The sequence below is a fragment of the Balaenoptera ricei genome, chromosome 11, assembly GCF_028023285.1.
Source record: "Balaenoptera ricei isolate mBalRic1 chromosome 11, mBalRic1.hap2, whole genome shotgun sequence".
Classification (NCBI taxonomy): Eukaryota; Metazoa; Chordata; class Mammalia; order Artiodactyla; family Balaenopteridae; genus Balaenoptera; species Balaenoptera ricei.
The window spans coordinates 44,953,976-44,967,446 of record NC_082649.1 but is presented as its reverse complement, the minus strand read 5'-3'; the positions used below and the strand labels follow the sequence as shown (position 1 = coordinate 44,967,446).

General features: G+C 39.4%; 1 protein-coding gene across 3 annotated transcripts in view; it reads right to left on the bottom strand.

The window, feature by feature from the left end:
- Positions 1–13,471, bottom strand: part of ZNF451 (zinc finger protein 451) — an 84,716-nt gene that overhangs the window by 24,931 nt on the left and 46,314 nt on the right. For 2 of the 3 annotated variants that reach the window (XM_059939028.1, XM_059939030.1), the window contains 4 exons: positions 11,180–11,333; positions 10,541–10,688; positions 6,256–7,862; positions 4,287–4,430 (listed from right to left, as the gene is read on the bottom strand). In XM_059939028.1, coding sequence (XP_059795011.1) covers positions 4,287–4,430; positions 6,256–7,862; positions 10,541–10,688; positions 11,180–11,333 — 2,053 coding nt within the window. The remainder of the gene's footprint in view (positions 1–4,286; positions 4,431–6,255; positions 7,863–10,540; positions 10,689–11,179; positions 11,334–13,471) is intronic. The other variant, XM_059939029.1, reaches the window with a different exon arrangement.

Sequence of the window (13,471 nt, the reverse complement as noted above, 5' to 3'; positions counted from 1 at the left end):
ACTGCTGTTGTTCTATGCGAATGTATGCATTAGTGGTTTTTTACAAATATGTCAAGGCTGCTCAGTGAATAAAAATGATGGGCAATCAGGAAAGTTGGACTTACTAAGAGGTTGTACTGACTACCCTATCCAGGTCAGCATGTTTCTATCTTAAATCCTAATCCTCTTCTTTATATGCTGCTTACTGTCAAACATGGAATGCGTATCTTGTTTCACTGCACTTTGCTTTACTGTGCTTTGCAGATACTGTGTTTTTTACAAATTGAAGGTTTGTGGCAACCTTGCATTGAGGGAGCTCATCGACGTCATTTTTCCAACAGCATTTGTTAACTTTGTGTCACATTTTGTTAATATTCGCAATATTTCAAACTTTTCCATCATTATTTTATTTGTTATGGTGATCTTTGATGTTACTATTGTAATTGTTTGGGAGTGCCATGAACCATGCCCATACAAGATGGCAAACTTAACTGATAAATGTTGTGTGCGTTCTGACTGCTACACCGACTGGCCCTTCCCCTGTCTTTCTCCCCTCCCTTCCGGCCTCCCTTTTCCCCGAGACACAATATTGAAATTAGGCCAATTAATAACCCTACAATGGCCTCTAAGTGTTCAAGTGAAAGGAAGAGTCTCACGCTTTTTAAAATCAAAAGCTAGCAATGATTAAGCTTAGTGAGGAAGGCATGTCAAAAGCCAAGACAGGGGCTTCCCTGGTGGCGCAGTGGTTGGGGATCTGCCTGCCAATGCAGGGGACGCGGGTTCGAGCCCTGGTCTGGGAGGATCCCACATGCTGCGGAGCAGCTGGGCCCGTGAGCCACAACTACTGAGCCTGCGCGTCTGGAGCCTGTGCTCCGCAACAAGGCCGCGATAATGAGGCCTGCGTACCGCGATGAAGAACGACCCCCACTTGCCGCAACTAGAGAAAGCCCTCGCACAGAAACGAAGACCCAACACAGCCATAAATAAATAAATAAACCCAAAGTTTAAAAAAAAAAAAAAAAAAAAAAGCCAAGACAGGCTGAAAGCTAGGCCTCTTGCACCACAAAGTTACCCAAGCTGTGAATGCAAAGGAAAAGTTCTTGAAGGAAATTAAAAGTGCTACTGCAGTGAACAAATGAATGATAAGAAAGTGAAACAACATTATTGCTGATATGGAGAAAGTCTGAGTCTCTGGATAGAAAATCAAACGACCACAACATTCCCTTAAGCCAAAGCCCAATCCACAGCCAGGCCCTAACTGCCTTCAATTCTATGAAGACTGAGAGAGGTGAGGAAGCTGCAGAAGCAAAGTCTGAAGCTAGCAGAGGTTGGTTCATGAGGTTTAAGGAAAGAAGCCATCTCCATGACATTAAAGTGCAAGATGAACCAGCAAGTGCTGATGTAGAAGCTGCAGCAAGTTGTCCAGAAGATAATTCCTAAGATAATTCATGAAGGTGGCTGCACTAAACAACAGATTTTCAGTGTGGACAAAACAGCCTTCTATTGGAAGAAGATGCCATCTAGCAGTTTCACAGATAGAGAGAAGTCAATACCTGGCTTCAATGTTTCAAAGGACACGCTGACTCTCTTTGTTAGGGGCTAATGCAGCTGGTGACTTTAACTTGAAGCCAATGCTCATTTACCATTCTGAAAATCCTAGGGCCCTTAAGAATTAAGCTAGGACTTACCTGGTGGTGCAGTGGTTAAGAATCCGCCTACCAATGCAGGGGACACGGGTTCGATCCCCGGTCCGGAAGATCCCACATGCTGCGGAGCAACTAAACCCGTGAGCCACAACTACTGAGCCCGTGCTCTAGAGCCCGCGAACCACAATTACTGAGCCGCATGCCACAACTACTGAAGCCCGTGTGCCTAGAGCCTGTGCTCTGCAACAAGAGAAGCCACTGTAATGAGAAGCCCATGCACTGCAACGAAGAGTAGCCCCTGCTCACCACAACTAGAGAAAGCCCGCACGCAGCAACAAAGACCCGATGCAGCCAAAAATAAATAAACAAATAAATAAATAAATTTATTTTTTAAAAAAAGAAAGAAAAAGAATTAAGCTAAATTGACCCTGCTTATGCGCTATAAATGGAACAACAAAGCCTGGATGACAGCACACCTGTTTATAATATGGTTTCTTGAATATTTTAAGCCTACTTTTCAGACCTACTGCTCAGAAGAATCCTTTCAAAATATTACTCATTGACAATGCACCTGGTCACCCAAGAGCTCTGATGCAGATGTACAATGAGATTCATTTTGTTTTTATGTCTCCTAATGCAATATTCATTCTGTAGCCCATGGACCAAGGAGCAATTTTGACTTTCAAGTCTTATTATTTAAGAAATAAATTTTGTAAGGCTACAGCTGCCATAGATAGTGATTCCTCTGATGGATCTGGGCAAAGTAAATTGAAAATCTTCTAGAAAGGATTCACCATTCTAGATGCCATGAAGGACATTCATGATTGGGAAGATGGGAAGAAGGCAAAATATCAACATCCACAAGAGTTTGGAAGAAGTTGATTCCAACCCTCATGGATGACTTTGAGGGGTTCAAGAATTCAGTAGACAAAGGAACTGCAAATGTGGTGGAAACAGCAAGAGAACTAGAATTAGAACTGGAGCCTGAAGATGTGACTGAATTGCTGCAATCTCAGGATAAAACTTGAATGGATGAGGAGTTGCTTCTTAAGGATGAGCCAAAAGACAGTGGTTTCTTTTGAGAAGGAACGCACTCCTGGTGAAGATGCTGTGAAGATTGTTGAAATGACAACAAAGGATTTAGAATATTACATAAGCTTAGCTGATAACACAGGAGCAGGGTTTGAGAAGACTGACTCCAATTCTGAAAGAAGTTCTACTGTGGGTAAAATGCTATCAAACACCATTGCATGCTACAGAGAAATCGTTCATGAAAGGAAGAGTCAACCGATGCAGCAAACTTCATTGTTGTCTTATTTTAAGAAACTGCTGCAGCCACCCCAGCCTTCAACAACCCCCAGACTGATCCGTCAGCAGCCATCAGCATGGAGGCAAGACCCTCCCCTAGCAGAAAGATTACGACTCACTGAAGTCTCAGGTGATGGTTAGCATTTTTTAGCAATAAGGGTTTTTTTTTTGTTTTTTTTCTTTGTGTTTTTTTTTTTGGCTGAGTTGGGTCTTCGTTGCTGCGTGCGGGCTTTCTCTGGCTGCGGTGAGCGGGGGCTACTCTTTGTTGCAGTGCGCGGGCTTCTCATTGCAGTGGCTTCTCCTGTTGCGGAGCATGAGCTCTAGGCGCACGCTTCAGTAGTTGTGGCACTCGGGCTCAACAGTTGTGGCTCGCAGGCTCTAGAGTGCAGGCTCAGTAGTTGTGGCACATGGGCTTAATTGCTCCGCGGCATGTGGGATCTTCCTGGACCAGGGCTCGAACCTGTGTTCCCTGCATTGGCAGGCGGATTCTTAAGCACTGTGCCACCAGGCAAGTCCCAAGGTATGTTTTAATTAAGACTTCTTTTAGACATAATGTTGTTGCTCACTTAATAGACCACAGTATAGTATAAACATAACTTTTATATGCACTGGAAAACCAAAAAATTCATGTGACTTGCAGTGGTGTAGAACTGAACCCGCAGTATCTCCTAGGGATGCCTGTACATCAGAGGCTCACTGTACTAAACCTCAGTTAATCAAAGAGGAGTCTCTCTCCCAGGTTTGGTCAATGGTTTGTAAGGAGATTTAGACTACGGCCATACCACCCTGAATGCACCCGATCTCATCTGATCTCGGAAGCTAAGCAGGGTTGGGCCTGGTTAGTACTTGGAAGGGAGATTTATGTGAAGATGCACATTTATGAACAGTAAGGATGAACTGAGGAGACAGTTATGTTGAAAACACACTATTCCTGTAGCCATGAGGCCCAAGTTTGAAAGCTAACTCTACTATTTATTATTTCTGTACTTTGTAAAAAATAAACTTCTCAGCCTACTTCCTTATATTTTAAAGGGAGAAAATTATAACAATCAGTAAGCATGCATTAGTACCAAGTACAGTATCTGGCGCATTGTAGGTATTGAATAAAGGCTCTTTCAATCTGTGTCTAAAGATCCACAAACTGTGGGTCACCAAATAGAGCGAATATTTACCGCAGAGAAATGTAAAGAGAAAAATATTCTAGCAGGGTAACTATAATGCAAAGTGACAAAATTCCAATTATGTTCCTATCTTCTATTCAGGAAGGTTCAAAAGGAGTCCTTTTAAAGCAAATCATATTCTAAGGGGGAAAAAAAGGGAGGTTGTCTCAAATGTGTTCCTTATTAACCATACCTTGAAAGCCCCAAATAAATGTTCCTTGGTTAAGATTCCCTGGTAGATGACCAAAAAAGTTGGACCAGTTATCAAAGTCTACAAAGACTATGTGAGTCATGGTTCGCAGGTAATCCAAGTCTGGGAGCTCAACAACCTCTTCATCTGAGAAGAGAGAAACATCAACATGAATTTGATAAGAATTAGCTAAAAACTTTTTAATTTATCAACTTAACATTAATCTTGCATGTTATTTACTTCTATCTAAACCATGTCGTGAAATCCAAACCTGTATATGACACAATACATTTATATCAGATAAGAAATATTTTGAATATTTCAGAAATGATTATCCTTTCTACAAATATGTACCATTGATCCTGGCTTTCTTTAAAAGTCACTTATAAAAGGAAGTTTTTAAAAAATTAGTGTACTGGAAGATATGGAAGACCAAGTTTTAAGGCTAAATAACTAAAAACTTGCACCACCCATCAAAATAAACTTTCAGGTTACTTGCTAAGAACTTTCTCGCTACCAGGAGTTTGTTCTTTTCCTAATGTAAACTGCTTCACCAGCAGCCCTCTGGCTCTGTGCTCACACACCCGAGAGCAGACACGAGACAGCCCACAAGCTGCTCCTGTGACTCGTGCAAAACAGGGCCCGGTGCTCCTCCCGCCAAGGACACCTCTTCCTCAGTCAACTCAGGGCCTCTCACCTCCCACCATCTGCAACTCTTGTTCTCCCTCCTCTTCCACTCCCTCCTCTTCCCTTCTTTCATACCTTCCACCTTGACAGGGCCTTACAGTTTCGAGTGGCAGCAATGCAAGCCTTAAATGTTTATACTATTTTTAAAATGGATAGCTTCTACTCCACCTACTAGAGACTCCCTCAGAAAGAGACTGCCATCTTCCCATTTCCAAACCACCCATCTTCTTATCTCTCTTCTTAAAATACTAAGTAATAGATACGACAATGACCTCCTATCAGACACAGACCAACACAAATCCCCCAAAAGCAATCACAAGAGCAAAAGGAAAACAATAGAGCATAAAATAGTGTGACCACAGTTTCACTGTTTGACATCAAGTTGAATGGATCAATAGTATGTCATTTAATCATTTCTCACATAAAACATGCCGTGACTAAAGGCAATGCTGAGATCTACATGTGCTACAGAGCAAGCCTATAAAAACTCAGTAGTTCATAAACATATTTTATGAACCAAAATATTCACATATCTTCATTTTTTCCACTCGACATTGTATAACTTATGAAGAGTTAATCTTTAAAAGAATATACACTTAAAATTATACTCTAAAGAAAACAATTTACTTCTAAACAAAATGAAAACACTGCACTCTTCTAGACTTCCTTAATCTTATCATAGAAGAAGGGAAGACTAGAGTAAGCACAGACAAGGGGACCCATACCTCAGTTTTCTGCCTGGTTTCTTGCTACCACTTAACAACTCGACTTCTAATTGCTATTTTAACTCTAAGTAAAAGCTTTGCTTCCGAAGACGGTAACAAAAAAATACAAATTCTCAAGTGACCTTTAAAACTTCTCATACTTATAGAATAAGGTCAAAATAGAAATAAAAAGAATTCACCTGATTTATCTTTTTATTGAACTTAAATCTAAATGACAGTACGGTGCAGGATAACTTTCAAATCTGACTTTGAGAAAGACCATCTATTTCCCTCATCTTTCAAAATTCCCATGTCTTTTGGAGAAGAAAAGAAAATGTTATCTAAAGTACCTATTATTTAGCGTAACAGATATTCCTTGTGCCCTTAGGTTTAGAGTGGCTGCCTGAAGCAGCGGGAATACAGATCCCTCCCGGTAAAGTGCACGCCGCGGTAACTAACTGGCTAACGCATCAGCCCATCACGTCCGGGCTTCAACACTGGCTCCCTAGGAGCAAAGAGGGTGGCTACACATGCGCGTGCTTCTAAACGGAAACACGGATGTCAGGGTTGTAGAGCCGTACCTGCACTCTGACAGCTCACGTCAGTCTCGGCTCCTCTCTCCGGGTCTGAAGTTTGTGGACAGCTTGCTGCCTGTCTCAGCTTTCTCTCTGCACGGGAAGAACTGGCAGCAAACGTGTACGGGCTCGTCTGCTCAGGCCCGAAGCGGGCCACGCTGGGCTCCCGCAGGAAGCAGTGTTTCCCGTGAAAGTGCTGCTGCGCGCTCTCGGGGTCCTGGAAGGCTTTGGTGCAGGTGCCGCACTTGATCAGGCACCACGGCGCGCCCCCCGCGACCTCCTGCTCTGCGTGCGCCTGGCGCACGTGTGCCAGCATGTCATCCGTGGCCTGCGCCGTGGCCGAGCATGCGCCGCAGCGGAACCACAGGCGGCCCTGGCCCAGAAGGGTCTGCAGACAGCGAGCGTGGTCCTCCCTTCTGTTGACTTTGCAGAGGTAGCTCTCCCGGCAGCCGCACGTCATCAGGTTACCGGTCTCTATAACCGGAAAATCACTCTCGGTTTTAATGGAAGTTTCCGTTTTTTCTGACACAAATACATAGTCTATGCTGTGGTGCTCCTTATAATGACTCAAAAACGCTTCTTCCACATTAAAGATCAGATCACAAAGCCCACAGAAATACTTCATCTTTATTTCGTTGTCATGCTTATCTTGGCAATGCCGATACAGTGTTTCCATCTTGTGAAAAGTCTTTTTGCAATGGGCGCAGCTATACCTATGAAACTGGTGACTTGCTAAAGACATGCAGTGTTGTTTTACACATTCTTGGGAGTCAAACATATCTTCACAAATTCGGCATTGCCATTTACCGCTTGGAGGACTGGTTGCTAGGGAATGATCAAGAATAGTAATAGTTGAAGAAGGATTATCAGCAGTCAGATCATTCACCAAAGTTGTAGAGGATGACGGCAAAGTGTCACCTTCTACCTCATCTGTCTCATAAAAATACCTGTGTCCGTTATGAAACTCAGTCACATGGCCCATTATAGCCTCTTTCCTTGCCAACTCCTTTTTGCACGTCCGACACCAGAAAAGAAAGTTATTTAAATGTGCCCCTCCATGAACGCGGCTCATATGTAAACGGATGACTCCTGAATCTTCACACACCTTCCCACAGACCACACACTTATAACACATTGTGTTTGCTGAGAAAACGTGCTTTTCTACTGCTTCTTCACTTGGGAAGCGTTGCTGGCATTCACAAAACCAGGTTTTAACAAGTGACTTTTCCTTCTGAACACAAACCATACCCCCATGGCTTTTATCTCCTAAATTAATCTTCTTTTTTGGAACAGTGCTGCAATCTTGTGACCTAGATTCCCGAACGGACATATTTCTTTTAAGTGATGAAAATTTTGACTGATCTTGCAACAGGTGCAAGTCAGAAGGGGGTTTGTTCCCTTCACTGCTGTGGCAATAAAGTAAGACTGATTCTTCCATTGAGTTAATGACTCGGACTTTGTGTCCTGAATTCTGCTTGTGATTCCGGGTACTGGTTTCATCCACAAAGACATGGTTGCAATGTGGACAATAACCTCTCGGTAGGAATTTCTCTGCCACCTGAGCAATGCTCTTCTCAGCTAGAGCTACAGGACCAGCGTTTCGACAACGAACTCTAAATTGGACAAAAAAATAAACTCATAAGTATTTTCTAAATATAGTATCTCTGCTTTTTATTGTAGGAATTATAAAGTAAACAATGTATACATAAGCACTAAAAATTGTTTTTCAATAAAGTTGCAGGGCTTCCCTGGTGGCACAGTGGTTAAGAATCCACCTGCCAATGCAGGGGACATGGGTTCAAGCCCTGGTCCAGGAAGATCCCACATGCCGCGGAGCAACTAAGCCTGTGCACCACAACTATTGAGCCTGCGCTCTAGAGCCTACGTGCCACAACTACTGAAGCCCGCGTTCCTAGAGCCCGTGCTCCGCAACAAGAGAAGCCACTGCAATGAGAAGCCTGTGCACCTCAACAAAGAGTAGCCCCCACTCGCGGCAACTAGAGAAAGCCTGCGTGCAGCAACGAAGACCCAAAAGAGCCAAAAATAAATAAAATAAATTTTAAAAAAATAAATAAAGTTGCAGATGATATAATAATATTCTATCTACCTGACCATTACCTATACTTTATCTGTTTCTAATCCATATACCAAAGGGTAAAACTAGAATCAAAAAATTTTTTAAAAATTCAGACAAATTTTAGACAAGTAAAAACTATATCAAATGCACTGATAGGAACGTCATGAGACAAGCAAGTAATTAACTTCTCTGCAGTAATTAAACAGTACAGAGGAGCACTACAGTGAGCCTCTCAACAACCCTGTACCTAGAACGAACTGATTTTACGTCAGGAAAATGCCATGCCCATGGTTGCTTTTATACTAAAGAAAGTGTCCAACATCATTGTTCATTAGGGAAATCCAGATTAAAACCACAGTGAGACTCTCAAAAGAACAACTAAAATGAAACAGACTGGCAACAGCAAACCTTGGCAAGGATATGGAGGAACTGGAACTCTCACACCTGGCTGGTAGGAACGTGCACCGGTGCAAACGCTTTGAGAAAATGTCTAGTAGTGTCTTATAAAATTAAATACACACCTACTCTTTGATCCCGCAATTCCACTCCTAGATATTCATCCAAGAGAAATGAAACCTATGTCTATAAAAAGGCTTGTATAAAATGTACACAGCAGCTTTATTCACACTAGCTAAAATCTGTCCATCAACATAAGAATGAATAAACAAATTGTGCTATATTCATACAATAGAATACTACTCACAAATAAAAAGGAACAATGTACTAAACAATATGGATGAATCTTACAGATATTATGACAAAAACAAAAGAGTGCATACTATATATGACTCCATTTACATAAAGTCCTAGAGGAGATAAAACCAATGTAAGGTGGAAAAAGTATCAGAATAGACTGCCTGGGGGTGAGAGGGTGGGAAGTGACCAGGAAGGGAACAATGGAACTTTCCATGGAGAGGTAACAAAGGATGGTAAAAGTGTGGGTTAACAGATGTATCCAGTAGTCAAAATCATAAAGGTTAAGATTTGTATACTTCAATAAATCGAAATTGTATCTCAGAAACAAAGAACTGTAAAAAATAATTAAGGGCAGTAAGGAGCATACAGATATATAAATAAAAGAAGAATGGCAGTGTTGATTATTATTAAAACTGGGTGACGGGTAAATGGAGGTTCATTATACTATTCAGCTGACTTTCACACAGTTGAAATTTTCCATTAAAAAAATTAGGAATAAAAATAAAAGGCAGAACCAGGATATGAACTCATGAAATATAAGTCAGAACCAGGACTGTTAACATCAATAATTATACTGAGTATATACAGAGTGATTATACTCCACTGCTTCTGTTTTTTGAGAACATATTTTACTTGAAGGTTTGTGAAAACAATTGTTCTACTTAAACAAATGCAATTGTATCACTTAGTAGTGTGATACAATTTTAATGCATTTTAAAGAAATAATGGGGAAAAAAAGACCTAAGAGACAGAGCATCTAAATGCAAAGTACAGACTTTGAATTATGATTCCAACAAACCAAATGTAAAAAACTTCATGAAGTAATCAGGGAAATTTGATAACTGACTAGGTGTTTGATGATATTTAAAAAACTAGTTTTTTAAAGTGTGATAATGGTATTAGTTATTTTTCTTTTAAAAAAAAGAGTGCTTATCATTCATAGATATATATTGAAGTATTTACAGATAAAATGACAAGATTTGCTTCAAAATAAGAACTTGTGGGGATGAGAGTATAAATAAAACACGACTGTCATGTGTTGATAACTACTGAAGCCTGGTGAAAGGTACACTGGGGTTCATTATACGATTCTCCTTACTTTTGTATAGTGCTTGATAATTTCCATTGTAAAGACAAAAAAAGGATACTTGATCGTTTGACAAACTTGGCCTTTCACTGACATGTAATTTTTCACTTGATTGTGATACTTTCCATGCTGGTTGACTCAAAGCCAAGGTTCTATCTTAACCCTCTCCTCCTCCAGGCACAGCCCTCAACAGCACATGCAGAACTTAGAACTGTTAGCTTGTTTTATGTTCACAGCAACATCAATATATCCACTTTTCTCACACCTCTCACTTCTTTCATTATGCTAAGTTTGGGTAATGTCCAGGCAAATATACACTCTCATTTTAGAAGGAGAGAAACACAGAATAGAAAAGTATTTGTTGAGTCCTCTGGCTGGTGAGGAGCTTATTGGGCGGGAATCTTACAGCCCAAGACTAGCCCCGTACAAACCTGAAATGGGCAGTGAGCTCCATGTGGGAACGCAGTGTCTGGTGGCAGGCCACACACTTAACTTGAAATGGAACATCTTTGCACAGAGAGATCAAAAGTTTCTTTGCAAAAGATGGAAATGATATTGGCTGTGCCATTCCCTTGTCATCTGAAAGACAAAATGAACTATGACTTGCAAAGATCTGAGTAGAGTGACCCGGCCTTCCTCCCCTTTGCCTTTCTCAACATCAGGTGAGGTTAGTAAAAGAAGATGGTTATTTATGTGATAAAAATCTAAGAGAAGTCGTTTTCTAGCCTCAATTAAGTGCAATGGATGCTGAACTCATGCTCAAGTTAAAATTTGAGTCTTAAATGCAGAGAAACACCCAACTTCCCAATGGATATACAAAAACATTATCCTGCATAAATGTTTTCTTCCCAAGTTTCTCTTCATTCCTCAAAGTAAACCTTACCCTTAGGTGCAGGTAAATAATGAGAATCTTTTATGAAAAATAAAAAATGAGATAAAAATCTTTTGTTTTCATGGTTCTCAAAACTAATGTGAAGATAAGTTACCTCAAGAATTATCTGAGAAGTATGGTAAATCAGCAAAGGTTAAAGTAGTTTAATAATTTTCAGCAAAAGAGAGTATTAACATACCACCCAGTTTAAAACTCTGATGGAAATGATTCTTTTCAGACATATGCTTCAAACACTCATCCTTGCTGCTAAAAAGAAGGAAGCAATTTGGACACGCAAAACACTGAATAATCTGAGGAAGAAGGTTGTTTTTATGTCCATCATCTGCAGCTTCCTAAAATATAAGGCAAAGCTTTATTATAGACAACTAAAATCAATATTCAATTTCTTAAATCAACTTTCAAATTTTCCTATTTATTTGGAATATTTTGTATCAGTTTTTAACATGAAAACTTTTCTTCCCTGAGTGTGAACTGTGGATTTTTTTGTCATAAATGAAGTCCCATATATGAAATTTTAAATTATTTCCTTAAAAACAAATTATTACCATCTTTCTGTGACAATAAACATACAAGTACATTTGCTTTCTATACATTTTTCTTTTTATATATACATCTATATGCAATATTATATAAATGCATAAATGTTTTCATATCACATATACTTTTTCTTATGTTTTGCTTTGCTCACTCTACTCTGCAATATAACCTACGTTTACAAATATGTATTCTTCCATAAATTTCTCCATACAAAAATAAATACACAAGGGGAATTGCCATTGTTTTATCAAATATTGTCATCTTACAGATTCTTCTGCCTCTTAGTTTTCTTATTCCACAATAACTAATGGAAATCCCTAAAAATCAACTGGTGTCGCTCTACTTTATTCTTCTTAATGGCTACAAACTACTCCATGGTGTGGATCTACTGAGATTTAGTCAACTATTCATTTCCAGGCGTTTTTTTTTTTTTTTTGCCACTGTAAACAATGGTTTTGTAAATATTGTTGACTATATATCCTCATTAAATAGTGCTTTTCTCTCATTATCAGGATTGGCCGCATTGGGTTAAAAGGTTTATTATTTGAATATTAAAAGATATTGTGTAACTGCTTCTCAAAAAGGCTCTACGAATTCCGATTCTCTAGCACTGAGTGAGTCTGGCACAATAGCGATTACAGATCTTATTTTTATGTTTGCAGTCTTACAGATGTGTGTTATGTTAATTTGCCTTTCCTGTCTACTAGTGAGTGTGAGCATTTATTCATACAATTCTGTGCACTGCTTATTCCATTCCAGCCTCATGTTTTGATTGTTTTTGTTTTTTCCCCTCTGGTCAACTTGTATCCATTCTCTGTTATCAAAACTAACTCTGTCTCATCCTCCATTTCTCAAATAGTCTTCATCAAACATATATTAATTTAGTATATGGTCACCTTAAAATTCTGATACAAACAGGTATGTCTTTTCTAGAGTCCAGGTTTCCAAACTTGGCTAACAGTCTCCTCTATTCCCAAATCGGAAATATTTTTAAGTGTATATTTATATGTGTATGTATAACTGTATGTGTGCTGCGTATAAATATAATGTAACTTCTTGTTAATGGTCTTTAGAGTAATAGCCTTAAAAGTTGTATTGTGTCTTCTTAAATTTACTATCATTAACATTAGGGATATCAAAATAGTTTGTGTAGTTGCTTATGAAATGCAACAGGAGGAGGGATAGGAAATTTACATTTATACTGAGCATATGTCAAGCACCACCTTATGGTTCAAATGTGCTTTTCCACTTAATCCTTACAATAACCCCGTGAAGTACTATTTTCATTATTTACAAATGAGAAAACTGAAGTTTACATAAGTCAACAAAATTATCACTCCCCTCCAAGTTGTACCCTCAGAAGAGACAAAGCTACCATCCACACCCAGCTTTATAGCTGTGGTGGTAAATCCTATGCTCTTTCCACTACTCCTCACCCCATTTTATTTTGGTGAGAGCCATGCAGAAGATAACACCCAGTATGACACTTTGCATTCCAATTAGAAGGTTCCAAATAAGAGCACTAAAAGCATTTACTACCAACCAATTTATACAAATGACCCCTACCTGAAGAACTCTAAGAAGCTTTAGTTCAACTGTGAGTTATAAGTGGATTCAAAATAAGCTTGTTTAAACTGTTTGCTCAATAGAACAAAAACTGTGATTCTACATAAAATTTTATTGGAATATACCTATTGCAAAAGTATAGCATATTTGCAAATAACTTCTACAAACTAGGGGAAGGAATGGGAAATAGGATGTCTGGGAAGTACTCAATTCCTTTTTACCATTATATTTCCAGTTATATTAAATCAAAACACACCATACAAATTTGTATACATAAAAAAAGTAGAACCACAATAAGATACCACTTCATAGGTACCCACTAGGATGGCTATTTTAAAAGACAGATAATAAGTGTTGGCAAGGATGT